Source organism: Cupressus sempervirens, chromosome 11, assembly GCF_028749045.1.
Source record: "Cupressus sempervirens isolate cs-2001-9-10 chromosome 11, ASM2874904v1, whole genome shotgun sequence".
Taxonomy (NCBI): Eukaryota; Viridiplantae; Streptophyta; class Pinopsida; order Cupressales; family Cupressaceae; genus Cupressus; species Cupressus sempervirens.
This window is the reverse complement of record NC_143128.1, coordinates 252891854-252908666: the sequence shown is the minus strand read 5'-3', so window position 1 is coordinate 252908666 and position 16813 is coordinate 252891854. Positions and strand designations below refer to the sequence as shown.

The 16813-nt window shown below is 40.9% G+C and overlaps 2 protein-coding genes across 3 annotated transcripts in view; both read right to left on the bottom strand.

Moving 5' to 3' along the window:
* The window catches only part of LOC149529105 (putative aldo-keto reductase 1), an 82602-nt gene that overhangs the window by 46548 nt on the left and 19241 nt on the right, over window positions 1-16813 (bottom strand). The window lies entirely within an intron of this gene.
* Window positions 10839-14516, bottom strand: LOC149529106 (uncharacterized). Its single transcript, XM_089811404.1, has 7 exons — window positions 14331-14516; window positions 13316-14075; window positions 12872-13170; window positions 12332-12729; window positions 12011-12234; window positions 11713-11900; window positions 10839-11616 (listed from the first exon to the last, which is right to left on the bottom strand). The coding sequence occupies exons 2-7, from the start codon at window positions 14050-14052 to the stop codon at window positions 11003-11005; spliced, it is 2460 nt and encodes an 819-aa protein (XP_089667530.1). The 5' UTR covers window positions 14053-14075; window positions 14331-14516; the 3' UTR covers window positions 10839-11002.

Genomic DNA, 16813 nt, shown 5'->3' with positions numbered 1-16813 from the left:
AGATTCATCAACAAATGTTAGTAAAGAGCTTGTCTGATCTACAGATAGTTGAGAGAGCAATGAGGTATATGGTTTCTACCTTTAGAAGGCGGAGATCAAGGTTGCAGGGAAGAAAGCTTGAGTTTTTCCCGACATGTATCCATGATGCAGATGTACCTGTATTGACTATGACACCAGCTAGTTCTATCCACAGTGTTGATGATGGACTTATTCACAGGGACATGTGGATGTGTTAGTGCCCTTGGTGGATAGCAGCACTGAGCTTCAGCAGGTTGAGGCTCCCAAAGTAGTCACTACGGTTAGTTCAGAGGCAATTAATGATGTAGATATCACTAACTGTTTAGACTATCCTGAGGAGGGAGTTGTTATTGGAAACTTATATGTCAGCTATCGTAGAGTTGCTCCAGTGCAGGAGGCAGTTTATTCCTCAAATGGGACCAAGGCACATAAAGTCACCGAGTTGTGATTTTGGTGATGTGGGTGTTTCAATGGAGTCAGTAGATGTGGGTTTATGGTATGGTATTAATGATTTGCAACCTACCGTTGAGTCATATGTGTAGAGTCAAGAGTCCGCACTTGAGGCTTTGTCAAGAGATTTTAATGTAGATTGTATGGACACATTTGATGATGCTATGAGATATATTGGGTATGAAACCCCTTGTCAAATATTGGGTGATGACTCCGAGGAGGTTTTGGATGGGTCCTAAGATCGATGCTTACAGGATCTTACTATTGAGGTGGAAGCTAAGACATGCGAGGAGATTGATATGACAAGGGCTTCCATTTCTTCAGATGAGGAGTTTGTTGAGGTACATGGAAGTTGTATGTCGGATTCAAAATTGTGCGAGGAAGATAGCATAAGTATGAGCGATCTTATGGTGGAGAGTTCTAATTCAGTTCCCTATCTCAGTGCAGTTAGTGAGAGAGAGCTTGCATAGGAGTCAAGGATTACAAAGGCATCATGTGACTTGTCAGCTAAAGGTGAGTGATAGCGACATTTCTTCAACTCTTGAGCATTACGATGCTATCCGTCAAATGCTAGCTACCTCTGGTTGGGGTGCTTCTATGTTTGATGAGCATGGTGATAGTACTCTTTCTCTAGCAGAGGTTCATGCGCTTCAAGAGGCTGTCGGAATCTTGAAGCATAGTTACTCTTAGTTAGTTGTTGATAGGGATTACCTTCTGGAGTGGGGTAGCACCTACTATGAGACATTGTTAGGGAAAGAGAAGGTAGCTGAGCTCACCCAGAGGCTTGAGGTGACTGTGGACTCTCTGCAATATACTCAGTTGGCTCTTCAAGAATCACAGTCACAGTTGGATGAGGTTATCGTGGAGTTAAAATGGGTATAGTCGACACCAGCCCCAGACCCTATTCAGTTACGTATTGTGGTTAGTGGTGAGTTTGCTTCTACGATTGAGGATGATGGACATGATCATGTGGCAAACACATTCATCTAGGATATGATAGTATGTACAAAGGAGGTGAGAGCATCAATGGAGACAGGCTCTCATGGTGATTTGCTTCCTTTTACTAGAAGTGAATCTGTTTCTTCTTTTCATATAGCTGGAAGCATTGGACAATTGGCATTGTCACATTTTCAAAGGGATCAGCTGTGGATTGTGGGATCAGATTAATGCTTCCACACATAATTTCTACTGTACTAAGTCATTCATGGAGTAATTGCTAGAGAGCTTGGATTTGTGGGAGGTTTCATACAATATATCTAAGGGTACTTTCATTTGGGGCTCTCGTGATATACAACAATTGGTGGGGAAGATTGTAGAGACCTTGGCTATAATTCTTCCCAATAGGGATTTTGAGGTTAGGTTTAATGAGAGGGTTGCCTAAGATACTGCCCGACCAATAGTTCGGAGTCAGAGATTGGAGCCATCTTCTGATTCCCAATTTGATGATGATGAGCCCTTGATGGAGATTGGGAGTTTTTATCAATATTACACTATGAGGAGTGCTCATCACTTTTGTTTTTACCCACACGTAAAGGACTTGGTTTTCAACATTATGGATGGTGACAGGAAGTTTGGTATTCATTATATCCACAGAGAGTGTACTTCACCAAAGGATAGAGAATCTGAGATATAGGGTATTGTGAAACAGTTGGATGTGCTAATGAATGAGATGAATCAAAATCACAAATGGGTGACCCAACTTATTTCGAATCCAAGATTTGAGCAAAGCATGATACCACTTTTCCGAAGAGCGAAATGTAATGTTACAGTTGCGGCTTCAGATTTGCGGGACATTTCTTATGAGACTCTGCATGAGTTGGACACAATTAAGGTGGAATGTGATGAGAATTCATGGCAGGTTAAGTCAGATGATGTAGTTGTTGGCATGAGTTCCTCGGATCATATATTTGATGGCAATGCAGTGATAGTGGAAGTAGGAGCATGCGAGGATACTATCATATCAACAGCCACTTATGTGTTGGTTGAGTCATCCAACGAGGAGTTTAGCAGTATGCATGCAGTTGTAGATGTGTGCTCTGATGATAGTACACTTGTTATTATTGATGAGATGAGTGATGTAGTGATAGAGTCATGTTATACTATCAATCAGCAAAGTGTTGATGTTCACATCATGGACAATCCTATGTTTGACATGGATGCAACATTGTCTTATAACAATCTGTTGTTTGAGGTTGATGTTGATCACTCACCTAAGTGGAGTTCAGCTTTCACCATCTATAGAGATTCAATCTTGTGTTGCGGTTGTTGGTAATGTTCCTATGTCCACAGATTTTGATGTGGCTACACCTATTATTGATACAATTGGCATGAGTGTGTTAGCCGACTGGACGGTCCGGCGGTGTTTTGTAGCCGACGGTCCAGCGGTAAATAATTTGTAGCGGATAGAATATTTGTGGCCGACGGACTCCTTCGGGAAGGTTCGGCGGTAGTATTTATATCCCGTCTGGGATCATTGTAGTGGATCATTCACTTACATTTGCGAATATTATGCTACTGTTCTGCTGTTACTTTCTGTATGCGTTCATTTACTTTACCCGTACGGTAAACATTTGGCGTCGTTGCCTTATGAATCTAGAAGGTGGGAGGAATGAAGATTAATGCCAAATCAGCTTAACAAGGATCGGAATAAGGTGAAGGGAAAAGATGGAATCCGTATTGCGCGAGAGAATTTAATTCTAGCACAGCAAGCCGAACGCCGACGAAGATTTCAAAGGATTGCCAACGGAAACCGAAGTGCGGAGGAATTGTTGGAGGAGACTCGGCAGCGGGTGGAATTGGTGGAAGAAGCACGGGAGGAATTCTTGAACTTGTGTTCGCCGAGGGAAGAAAATTCAGACGGGAGAGCATCAACTCGCACGGCTCGCGGTGCCAACGGAGCACGAGCGTGGAGTGACCTCTTCATCCAGGATAGACTTCCGCGGGAAACAATTTCGGAGGCTCCTCCGTCTTCACCAAGGGTTGCAGCTATTGACACCTCCGGTGTAGGAGACCAGTCCGCCGGTGTGGGAGTACAGACTGCCGGTGTCGGAGTGCCGACCATTGTAGGAGTGCAAACCTCCAGAGTTATGGCAGGATCCAAAAAAAAATTACCAAAATTTGAAGGCGATGGTACAGCCGACCCCCTCCGACATTGTAAGACATGTGAGACGATCTGGCGGGCAAATGGAATCACAGATGCCGACGAATGGACCAGGCAATTCCCGGCAACCCTACGGGGTGTCGCGATTGATTGGTTTTCGGATACGGATCCGCAGAAGCTGGATACATGGGAGAACATTAAAAATGAATTCTTGGCCGAATTTAAACTCTTGCGGGATGATAATGAAATTGTAGCAGAAATTTTCAATACCAAGCAAGGGAAGCACGAAACTGTCCGTGTCTACGCCAGGAGATTGAAAGACTTAATAAACAAAATGGAAAGCAAGGTAGCATGCGAGACTTGCACCAAGACTAACATGGTTATGATGTTTGGTGAAATTACCACCAAGGCCAATGGAGATTAAGAGCAGATCGTACGCAAGTTAGACCCCGCAGCAACACCTGCCGAAGGTCCCACGGACAATACCGAACAAAGACCCCAGCGCGGCCATACTTCCTCCAACTCACCAGCGGCTACCTCACACGAACTTCGACGAGCTTCCGCTAAGAAAATCCGTTAGCAGATAAAGCCGTTTTTAATTCCCGGACGACAAGTGCAGCAGTGCACAGAAGTTTATGAGAGTGTAGGGGCGGTCAGCGCGAAAGCAATTGAAGCTACTGGTCCGCGGGAGAAGATAGAGTCCCACAGACCCTCAACCCATTACGTCTCCACCACAGTGGCCGCGGGCGGGAAGGAGATTAGCCGCGGGTGATCTTCATGATATTGGGCTCCGTTTTCACTATTGAAATACGTTGGATATTTACAGCCTACGAGAATGGAGTCAGCGGGCAAGCGGAAGCATTGGAAAAGTCAGCTGGTAGCAAATATGGAAAAGCATTCAAGGGTCTTGGCATCGGGAATTCGAGTTGCAGGCCCCTCCAGGTCCGGTAGCAAGAAACAGAAGACCAAGGAAGAACTCACTTATCTCACCGTCCAGTTTGAGAGTCTTAGTGGAAGCGAATGCCGGAAGTGGTGGCAGGAGACTCCGGAGGCAAACCAGATTAAACAGATTTTGATACGAGCACAGGTACATTGGGCTATTCAGCTTCCCATCTTTTCCATTCGGATGTTCGAATCAGTATTGCGCACCATGATAGAGACATATAGTGTCCAGAACATAACAAGTACATTCTTGTACAAAAAGCAGCGGATGACGGTGTCCTTTAAACCAAGAGATTTCACTATAGTCTTCGGCATTCCTGGCCCTGGCGGGAAGAAAGTGGAAATAAAGAATCACAAACTGTCACAGGAACGGAAGGAGCATTGGATAGCTCTAGTATGCAGGGACCTTACACCCATAGAAAAGGAGGCAGCAGTCCAGGGGACGAGGTGCAGAGGGCTTCGCAGGGACTTTATTCGAAGTCATTGGCGTTGTATCATGGACGTAATTAAGAGCAAGTTGACAGGTGCCACCCGAGCTTCAGATATCGCATTTCCGCAGATTGTGTTTATGAATGGGATCATGCAAGGAGTAGTATATGATTGGGCCTCTGTGCTTGCCGACAAGATGGAAGAATTCATGACGCTTCAGCACCGAACATTTTTCATGCCGCACCATGCCATCGGGTTGTTTCTGGAGGCAGCAGCTCACCAGATCCCAATGGATGGCTTTGAGGCTCCTCCACGGGGCAAGTTGGCAGATGGAGAGCCTCCCATATTCTACTGGCGACACCTAGATACAGGAGGGTCAGCAGCGGGCCACAAGAAAGTACTCCGCGAATTGGGCCCTCCCGGAGAGACAGATAGCGGACGAGAGGGCACTTCGATGAGTGACGGGGCTGAATCTGGGGAAGAAGAGGAGAGCACATCGACTGAAGTTGACGGAGAGACAGCAGGTGGTGGGCCTACATTCTTTACCCCGCCTCAGCTGTCAACCTCAACGCACTTGACTGCCTCTTCGACGATCATTCCGGCCTTTGGTCAGCGCCATGCCCCAGTTCTTATGACTCCTCCAGCGGAGGCAGATGTCCCACGGACAGTGGCTGAGGTGGTTCCGCACACAGTATCGGATACCGTCCCACAGATAGTTGCCCTGCCAACGGCTGTAGCAGAAGTGGTTCCAGCTGCACCAACGGATGTCACTGTTGCAGAGCCACCTCTACCACAGTCTGAGCCGCAGGTTTGGTTGGAGGTCATTGATTGTGATGCAGTAGTCACCGTTTCATCATCTTTTTTAGCAGAGGCCGAGTCAGCCCAGCCCATACCGGAGATGAACATGGAGCTTGCACGGGTCAACCAACCGGAGGTGATGGATAGAGCTAGTGAGTTTCTGAGGCAGCAGTTCCGACGAAGCGGGGTCCATTCAGTCTCCTAGGCGTTCAGAAACATGGGCCAGCGGAACCCCAGCCTCATATTCAGGAGGAGGGAATGCCACATGCCATGGTTGCGCCAACATCACAGACGGCGGCACCGGATGTGGGCATGGCTCCCGCTGACGAGGAGGGGAACAGTGATGCGGAATGGTCATTGGAGGCCTTCGCCAAGGAAGACTATGGATCAGACGAGGACAGGTGTCGGGATTACCTCAGGACTATGAAATCTGCATTGAAGAAAGGCCACGATGTGGCAATTCAGGCCCTAACTCGACGGAGGGAGTGGCACTTGATCAGAGCATATATCCGTGGGATTTTTCCTCGGCGATTCGAGACTTGCTTTATAGACAGGGGCTGGCCGGCAACGGAGACAGCTAAGATGCTGGCCGATTGGGCCACGGAGCCAGAATTGGGACCCATTGACACTCCTATGATGAAGCTGGCACATGAGGTTGTGGGACTGTACAAAGATGTTTACTACGGTCGTCAGCGTGCGGAGGCAAGCAGGGTTGCAGCAGAGCGATCATTGGCAGCGGAGATTGAGGCTAGACAGAAACTAGCCACCGACTTGGCTGCCCAGCAAGCAGCATGGGCCACAGAACGGGCAGCACTACTAGCAGATTTGGCAGCCGCGGCGCAAGAGAAGGACTTGGCTAAGCAAAGTACAGAGGCAACGGTTCGAGATAAGGATGCGGCTAAGCACGAGATGCAGTTAGCCAGGACGCAGGCCATGGACGCGGCACTTCTTCTAAAGGAGGTCGTCGAAGTGAACTCTCAGATCCAGACAGATCTCCGCATCAAAACAGAACAAGTGTATGAGTTACGTCGCCAGCACCACACTTCTGGGACGCCCCCTTCTCTTTAGATTTTCTGTAGTCTGTAAGTCGTCTCCTAATTTTGTGAGTCATCAGGAGACGACGTTTTTTTTGGGGGGGATGGTGTTAGCCGACGGTCCGGTGGTATTTCTATAGCCGACGGTCCGGCGGTAAATAATTTGTAGCAGATAGAATATTTGTGGCCGACGGACTCCTTCGGGAAGGTTCGGCGATAGTATTTATATCCCGTCTGGGATCATTGTAGTGGATTCATTCACTTACATTTACGAATATTATGCTACTGTTCTGTTGTTACTTTCTGTATGCGTTCATTTACTTTACCCGTACGGTAAACAGAGTGCATATAGTTCTCCTATAGCTACGTCTTTTCAAGGGATTGTTGATTAGGATTCCAGTCCAGTATATATTATATGCGGCGGGACTAGGATGAAGATATTTATTGTGAGGTTTTCTTCTGGTGATATTCTAATTCCTACATCATTAGCACAAGTTTTGAGTGTTGTAGTGTAGTTTATGTTGTTGGTCCTAATGATGTTAGTGGTTAACATTATCAGATTTCCACAATCCATTTGTAAAATATAAAATTGTTTTCTAGATTTAATTGTGTGTGTTTTTTACCATCAACGTTTCGGATCATACTGCATGATCCATTATCAGGATGAGAAAGTGCAGGATAGTAGAGATATGCAGATTGAACCTTTCTCAAGAGATATAAGAAGAGAATGGGATATCACCCAATGTATCACCCAATTAAATAAATGAGATATGAAAGGTAAAGGACAAAAAGAAATATAAATATAAATGGAAAAAAGAAAAACCCCAAAATAAAGAACCAAGGTGACAAAATTAAGAAATTAGAACAAACCAAAAATCAAACTTAAGAAAACCACATAACAAATAAACTAAAAGAAAGAAAAACATATATGCATAAGCGAGTGAGAGCATATATATATATATATATGTATGTATGTATGTATGTATGTATGTATGTATGTATGTATGTATGTATGTATGTATGTACATGTGTGTGTGTGTATATATTTATATATATGTAATAACCCACAACAGTTATAAATGAAAACAACAACAATTTCCTTGTTAGCCGACTGGATGGTCCAGCGGTATTTTGTATTCTGTAGCCGACGGTCTGGCGGTGTTTCTGTATTCTGTAGCCGACGGTCCGGCAGTGTTTCTGTATTCTGTAGCCGACGGTCCGGCGGTGTTTTTGTATGCTGTAGCCGACGGTCCGGCGGTGTTTCTGTATTCTGTAGCACGTCGCTACAGAATACAGAAACACCGCCAGACCGTCGGCTACAACATACAAAAACACCGCCGGACCGTCGGCTACAGAATACAGAAACACTACCGGACCGTCGGCTACAGCATACAGAAACACCGCCGGCTACAGAATACAAAATACTGCCGGACCGTCCAGTCGACTAACATTCCTCACTTAATCAATTGTTTGTCACATTGTCAAACATTTTGCAAGCCAAGGTGCCATCCATCCGAATACGATTTGAACTTTGAATTTCAGAAAACAGTTTATTATCTTTGCAAATAAGATCATCAAATAGAGAAAAGCTGAATATTCAATATACTTCAATTCACAAACTTTTGATATGAAGCTTGAGTTTGAGCAATATTAATCACATTAATTCTCATGCAATTTATTTATTAACCAACCTAATGCTATTAGTAATTTACAAACTGAATTATGAATAGAACCATAATATATTGACTTGACCCTACCAATGATAGCCAACCTGTAGGTGTAATCTGCAGCATGCCAGAGTCTCACGTAGAAGACAACCTTGATTGGCGCCCTTAGTTAATGCAGATGCAGTTATGCTGTGTATCCGTAGGCCTTCAACATTCAACCACAAACCTCTAATTTCGTTATTGCAGGCTATTGGAATTTATCACAAGCTTCCCAATTATGTCCGTAGCCTATCTAGGCTTGATTGCAGCCACAAGGAAAAGATTGCAATCTCTTTATTTCTCCAAGCAGCCTCTCTGTATTAATCACAGGTATGCAAGAATACTCTTTGCCTGATACAATCAATCACAGTAAGGGAAAGACTTCTCAATCTATTATAATTCAACAACAAGTTGAGAGAAGATACCAGATCTTTTAGAATCCACCACTTCTAATCTTCAGCCAGTTATGTCTGCCAGTACAGAATGTAGAGTAGGAAGGCTCCCATAATTTTCAAACTAAAAAATCTCAAAATTTAGATCACTACAAACTTTTAGCACGAAGCTTTCTTCCAAAGCAACAGATCATACAAACATGAAAGATGCAATAAATTATCTTCTCAACCATAGTAGATACAGTAGAGAAGTAATGGTAATTTTCCTTTACTTCAGCAACAAACTTGCAAAGACACCACTCAGAAATAAAACCCTTATACTTCGGCAAGAGCACACAAAATCAGAATTTAGAAAAGTCACAAAGGCAGCAAAGGCATATAAATATTCAAGCATGCTTTTCCCAATGAAATGAGCTTGTATTTATAACCTCTGAATTCCCTTTTGTTGCCAAAATGTAACTTCACTCAAGAAGCTTCACTACACAACATTAATTAGAAGCTTCCATTAGGTTCTCTCACTTGACTTGGCTTAACAATTAATAAATGACACTTTCCAATGATAACTCAACTCTCAACTTAAGTGAAATTAATTATAACTTTATAATAAGCCATTTAATAATTAATAATAATCGGGCCACTAAAAATATAATAACTCCCAAAATACTCATCATTTAAATATGTCGTCTGAAATAAGAGTCATACCTATTATTTCTCTATGGGACCAAATGCACTTTTCAAAAATAGAAAGGGTCCATCTCGATTAACACCAACTTACCATAAATAGTAAGTACACAAAACTAAGCCCAAACAAAGTCCGATCTGAGCCAAAGGAGACCAACCTGTACCTTAATGAGATGTGGAGAAGATAAGACTCTCCCAAGCCAAGCCACTACCACAAAAGACCCTCTATCCACAATAATTAGCCTACGAGGCTCACAATAATAGGCTAATCCCTAAAATTTTGATGTCGACAAAATTGGGGACATTACAATGAATATATATATATATATATATATATATATATATATATATATATATATATATATATATATATATATATATATGTATGTATGCATGTAGATGTTAGTCGTATGCAATTGGTTGAATGTTGACAAGGGTGTCACATACTACTTCATTTGGGATCCAGGTGGAGGTTGGAGTTCATTGTGTTGTTGGATTGCTTGAGGGCAAGCAAATCTTGAGAAGGGAGGATTGTAATGTCCCCATTTTTGCCAACATGAAAATTTTAGGAATGAACTTTTTATTGTGATCATCATAGTTTAACATGGTGGTTAGAGGGATTTAGTGGGGATTGACACCTTATGATGGGGCATAATTTCATATTATAATTGTTGTCGATCAGGATTGTGCCTATAGCAAGATGCAGAATCTAGCTATACTGTTGAAACATAGAAACTCTCTCGAGTAGTGGGTTGTCCTAAAACAAGAGATTAATCTCCGGAAGCTAGACCGGTTCCTAAATAGTGATCACCTAATCCTAAATTATACGCGAGATAAGGGGTAAGAAGTGAATGACAAATAATGAATACTAACCTAAATGAGGTAATACACCGATGGTTTTGAATGTTTTAATCAAATCAACATGAATTATGAAAGACACAATTGATTCACAATACTCAGACAAACATGCAACCACAAAATTGTTTCTATACAAGGACCGAGATCTTCTGCTTTGAGAGGAAAACCTAGGTTTTACCAATTTTTTGCAAAAAGAACAATGATCACAAACAAAGACCTATAATCACATGCATAGTTGGAAAACTCGCCAAATGCAAAAACTCGCCAAGCCCCCCAAAAGTTTAATCGGGAAAAACTCGGCGATTTAAAAAAAAAACTCGGGAAAAACTCGGGAACCTAAAAAACCGCTGAAATTTAATTAAAAATACATTTATTTTGCAAAATTTAATGAGAAGATGCATCTAATAAGTTAATTAAAGACAATACAAAAGAAAGAAACAAAGTTTAGATATATATAAATGCATAATGCGTACAAAATTGCATTCTCATGCAGAATGCTCATGGTAGGAAGCAAAATAGTAAATTACTAAATAGTTTCAATCTGTCAAACTAGAAGTAAATACTAAAAGTCTAAATACATCAATACAATGTCAATCACATCTTCCTCTTTCCACTTGCACTAGCAGGAAAGCGAGGGGGTCTAGTCCTAGAAGAAGTGCCCCGCACTGGGATAGGGCGTGAGCTGCGTGACTGTGAACTCTGTGGCTGTGCCCCCTCGCTCGACGTCCCTACTGACTGGCTCGGCGTACTAGAAGAGGATGCATCTCCTCCTAATGGTAATGCCTGATCCTCGCCTAAATCATCATCATCCTCGTCCTCATCCTCAATGTCATCCATAGTGAACTGAAAATCAGTGTCAGCCTCCCCCTCCATGGCTTGCCTCTCCAAATCAGCGATCTCATCTGGTGTAAACAATGGACTTGGCTCCTGTGCTGTCCAATCAGAATAAGGATCTATCTCATCTAGATCAAGCGGACCAGGTAGTTCTAAGAGCTGTGACTTTTTTATGCGCAACTTAAGATTATAGTGCACATAAACAAGGTCATTAAGCCATTTTTGAGTCATTCTGTTTCTTTTCTTTGTATGGATGGACTCAAATAAGCTCCAATTGCGCTCACAATGGGATGAGCTACAAGGTTGGGATAGGACTCTGAGAGCAAATTTCCTTAAATTGGGGGTATTGCCACCCCAACTTGCCCACCAAGCATCTGCAAAACAAAATTTAAAAAGTTATAAAGCAATAAAAAACAAAATCAGAAGCACAACTTATCAATTAGCAAAAGTTTTAAAGTTTGACGCTTTACCTGGTGCTTGAGTAGATCTTGCTCTCTTTGCTAGCATAGAAGAGAACAAAGGACCCCTTGATTCCACATAGATTTGTTGTTCGGTCACAATAAGGTCTCTCTCCTCTTCACTTGATATCATTCTCTCAATGCATTTAGAGAGACCTTCCATGACCTCTCCATTAGGATCTGAGTAGGAATCATCAGCCCTAAAACAAATAGAAAATGATATCAAGTCTTACTACACAACCTTAAAAAGTAAAGTAAAATAAAGACTTATTAAAATCCCAACTTCAAGGACAATCAATTATCATAGTACCTGAATTTGGGATTGAGGAAGTAGCCTGCTGCATGAATAGGTTGGTGGAGCATATTGTTCCACCTCCTATCAATTATTTCCCAAATGGGGTCAAATCTGAGACTGTCCCCGTGATAGTAACTTCTAACAGCCTCTTTCGCCCTATCCATGGCCTCATAAAGACCTCCCATTGGGGATTGTTGCCCATCACATGCGCGCAAGACTAGAACCAGGGGCAGAGACATCTACATTTGAAATTTGAAAAATACAAATTAGTTAATAACATAGTAAGTTATGAATTGAAAATGAAACTTGAATACACTAAAAATATAATGAAGTTACCTCCACAATCTCCTTAGCCTTTGCAAAAAAGCTATCATCAAAGACTATTCGTGCCACAGCTTCTCCTTCGGGCTTCTTTGAGTAAGGTGAAGCAACCCAATCAGCACACACAAACATTTGCTTCAAAGCCAATATGTGGTCAAGAATACTTTGCAACGTCAAGAAGACCGTTGCAAACCTTGTCATAGCAGGTCTCATCAAATCTTTGCCTTTAGTGGCTTTTCTCATCAAACTGAGAACCCATGGGTGATTATAGATATATTTCGTGACTCGCCTAGCATCTTCCACAACTGGACTCACCCAATCAAGTTTTCCTATGTCCTCCAAAAGAAGGTCAAGGACATGTGCTGCACAAGGTGACCAAAAAAGTGTGGGATGCCTCTCTTGGAGGATTCTACCTAAAAGATTAGCAAAAAATCAATAATCAGTAACAAACTTTCCATATTTAGTATTTACAAATTACATCAAATCTAAATTGAATAATACCATAGCATTACATTCATGATTTATATTGATTCAAATATAAAAAATTAAATCTACCTGCTGCCACATATGCTGCTGCATTATCTGTGATTATTTGCACCACATTCTCTATTCCCACCTCCATGACAACATTCTCCAACATTAAAGCCAATGTGGCTGCATTTTTCACTTTGTTGGAGGCATCGACAGATTTCCAAAACACCACATCATCTTTGCAAGCAATCAAGAAGTTAATAATGGTTCTACTTCTTCCATCTGTCCACCCATCAGATAAAATGGTGCAGCCATATTTCTTCCACTCTTTCTTTTGGTCTTCTATCAACAATCTTGCCCTACCAACCGCTTTGTCAAGCAACCTACAAAATTTAAGTGTAATATTAAATAAAGTGTAAGTGTTAGTAAAAAATTAGGAAATAAGTTATAACAATTAAGATTTAAAATATAACAATGAACTAAAGTGAATCTCAATTATTTACAATTACTAAATAGTAAAATACTAACCTTCCACTCATATCCTTGCGATTAGGCGGCTTGTACCCTTTGCCTGATATTGTCATTGCATTCACCATATTGACCCAATAGGGACTATCAGCGGCATTCATTGAGATATTGTTGAAAAACCAAAAATCAGCTGCTGCAATATCAGTTTGCTCATGCACCTCCTTAAACCATGCAGTGCCCTCTAATGATGACTGTGCTCCAGGTGTGTTCCTGGGCACAAAATAACCACCTATGCCTGATGGGGATCTGGATGGTGATGATGAAGTAGGAGATGTAGAAGAAGTGGAACCGGTAAAAGAGAAATTTTGTTTGCGGATCCGTGGGCCACGAAGAGATCCTGGTATGTTCTCAAGTGCTTCTTCTTCCTCTTGCATATCAAAAGGAGCTCCTTCAGATTCAGCTATGGCTGCCCTCATAGCTATTTTTGCCCTCTCCCTATTCAATTTTTTCTCTTCAGCAGCTGCAAGTAGGGCATGGATGAATCTTTTTTCTTCATCAGTTACCTTGAGACAAGGATTTGAGTCATGTTTCTTTATGCCTGCAAGGTGGTATTTGAGGCGGTTTATGCCTCCAGAAATAATTCTCTCACAGGGAATGCATATCACCTTCCCAATATCATTTGGATTTGGAGCTTCATAGGCATACCGCCATGCCTTATCTCTTGCATTTTTAGGCCGAGTGCCTATATATCCAGATGGGCATGGTGTTTGTGGCCACTCTTCTTGTGGGTTTGTCATTTTTTTAATGGTTGACCGCTGCCCTACACATAAATATATAGAGAAATGAATAAACAAAGTTAGAACTTAGAAGCTAGGGTTTCAAATGATTCAAACTTCAAACTTGAACCATATCCTTAGCAAACAACAAACTTCAACCATATCCTTAGAAGCTAGGGTTTCAAATGATCCAAAATGATTTTAAATGATTTGAAAACATTTACAAAAAACAACAAAAACAAAAGAACATTTGTTATAAAACTATAAAAAGTTTTCAAACTATGATAAGATGAACATACCTGGAAAGAAATTTGTCTTCTAAAATCGGTTAGAATCCTCTACAATCCACTCAAATCCGCCTTGAATCACTTGCAATCAGCCAAGAATGCCTCCAAACCTTCTTCTCTTCACTCCTCAAGGTTCTAAACAATGCAAATACAAGAAAGAATGAGAAAAAACACACTCACTGCCGCTTAAATCCGTCACAGGCCGCGTTCACCAGTAAATCGCGAGTTTTTCCTAAAAACTCGCCGAGTTTTTGCCGAGTACTCGCTGATTACTCGGCGAGTTTTTACCAGATTGCCGAGTTTTTAAATCGGCGAGTTAACTGGTTAAAAACTCGCTGAGCTAGGAAACTCGGCGAGTTTTAAAAACTCGCCGAGTACTCGGCGAGTTTTCCATCTATGATCACATGTATCAAGATTCAAATTTGTAATAAGGAACGTAACTTAAATAAAAGCGAACACAACATTTAAGTAAAAAAAATTCACAATATTGCACAAGAATCAATGAGAAGGAACTGCTGAATCTCTATAACCAATGCTGAAAAAATCTCTGCTACAAACTTGCTCTTACAATCAACTCAAAATCTGCAATGTGCAAAAATCTAAATCTGAAAGAAGATCCCTCATAATGAGGTGAATGTACAATATATAGAACTCATAAACCTCATTTGGATTCCCAGATCATGCCTAGAGAAAATCAGTCAAAAATGATAGAAACTATGAATAAGTCTCTAAAAACTGCTCTCAACCACCTGCCCAACTGATAGATAACTGGAAAACTGCCTCTAGCTCCTCAAAATCGTGCATAAAAACCCAAACTCAGATCCCTTAAGTAACCCAAAAATATAGTATGTAAAACTCCTCATAATTATGCAATATATGCATAAAATAGGCTCTTAATATGAACTACATGCATAACTGCCCTTAACTGCTCCATAAATCACTAAAAATAGCATTAAAGTGCCCCATCAATGCATAAGAAAATCAACCTGTCCTTCGCCTCCAAAAATAGCTCCATACTCAAGTCTCCATACTGCATGTAACATTCAGTTATCTCCAACAATCCATCTTTGCTAAAAATAAAGCTCATCTTTGCATGAAAGAGTTAACTAAACATGCTTTCCTTGCATTTAGGCATTAAAATATTTGAACTCCTTTTAATTCCCTTTATTTAATTAATATAATCAACGGTTTTATAATTGCAACCACTTGATATATTAATTTTACAATGATGACTTCTTTTTATTATATTTATTAATATTGACGTGTTTAATGTTATATTTTATCAATCTTCTACACGTTAATATTAATAAGTATAATAAAGGGAATATAAAAAATATATTTTGTAAGTATTGTATATATTAAATGATTAATAATATAAAACTCATTTAATATATATAATATTTATAAAATATATTTATTTATTTTAAGTTTTATATGCACTATAAATGGATTATGATATTTGGCATTATAAAACTTAATGCATATGAAACTCAAATAAAATGAATAATGGAGTTGTTTCAAAAATAAAATAAAATGCCATGCATGGACCCGAAAATTATATCAAATATGGCAAAGGGCAAGAAAAATATCAAAGGTAAAAGGCATTATGTTTTGTTTTGTCCATTGTTGCATATTTCATTCACGTATGGAGGAAGAATAGAGGGTTTTCAAACCCTAGATGCAGTTATGCCTTCTCCTACGATTTTATTCTTTGCCTTAGACATTTTATTCAGCAATTTCTTGCTGATTCTTCGCTTTGGAAGCCATTTGATGTTGGACGGCATCTTTGCTAGTGTTGGGCATGAGTTTCTTGCTTGGTAAACGGCTCAAATTTGAGCTTTCAACTGTGTTGGATGCCATACTTTTGGACGGCTGCTATTGAGACATGATGCCATATTTGCTGGACAGCATGCCATTTTGCTAGCCGTATGGAGTTTTTTGCTTGGCATCTTCCTTTTTCTCATTCCGCTTCCATTCTGGTTTAAATGCCACATTTCTAGCAGATTCTCTTCTTGCTAGGCGGATTTAGCTTGCTTAGCCGTATGGATTTTTTGGACGCCATTTCTCTGATACATACGGGTTCCATTTTTGCTGTTGATTATGTGAGAGTTGGGATTTTCCTCATTGTATGGCTCCAACTTCATACCTGCAAGCTTCATTTTGCATAATGGTATACAACTGCGAGATGTCACACTGCTGGTTATGGAAGCCATGTTTATTCTTGTTTCATCACTGCAGATTCATGAGGTTTGGACTCCATTTTTTGCCATGTTGAACACCATATTTATTGATTTTCTCTATGATTTATCATGTGATACAAATATCTGCTGCTATAAATCATGAGTTTTTTTGTTGTCAAGCTGTTGATGACATGTGCTATTTTATATGCAGATATATTCATATTCAGACTCCATATTGTAGCTTTATTGGTATTAGCTAGCCATAAATCTCTTTTATCTCCATAATATTCTGTATACATGATAATGTATAGGGTT

Bases quoted from the DNA above. Each gene is read 5' to 3' on its own strand.
- LOC149529106 (XM_089811404.1), bottom strand. From the start codon at position 14,052: ATGACAAACCCACAAGAAGAGTGGCCACAAACACCATGCCCATCTGGA. The intron at 13,171-13,315 runs GTTAGTATTTTA...TAAATTTTGTAG, and splicing joins CGCAAGGATATGAGTGGAAG to GTTGCTTGACAAAGCGGTTG. The intron at 12,235-12,331 runs GTAACTTCATTA...TTTCAAATGTAG, and splicing joins AGGCTAAGGAGATTGTGGAG to ATGTCTCTGCCCCTGGTTCT.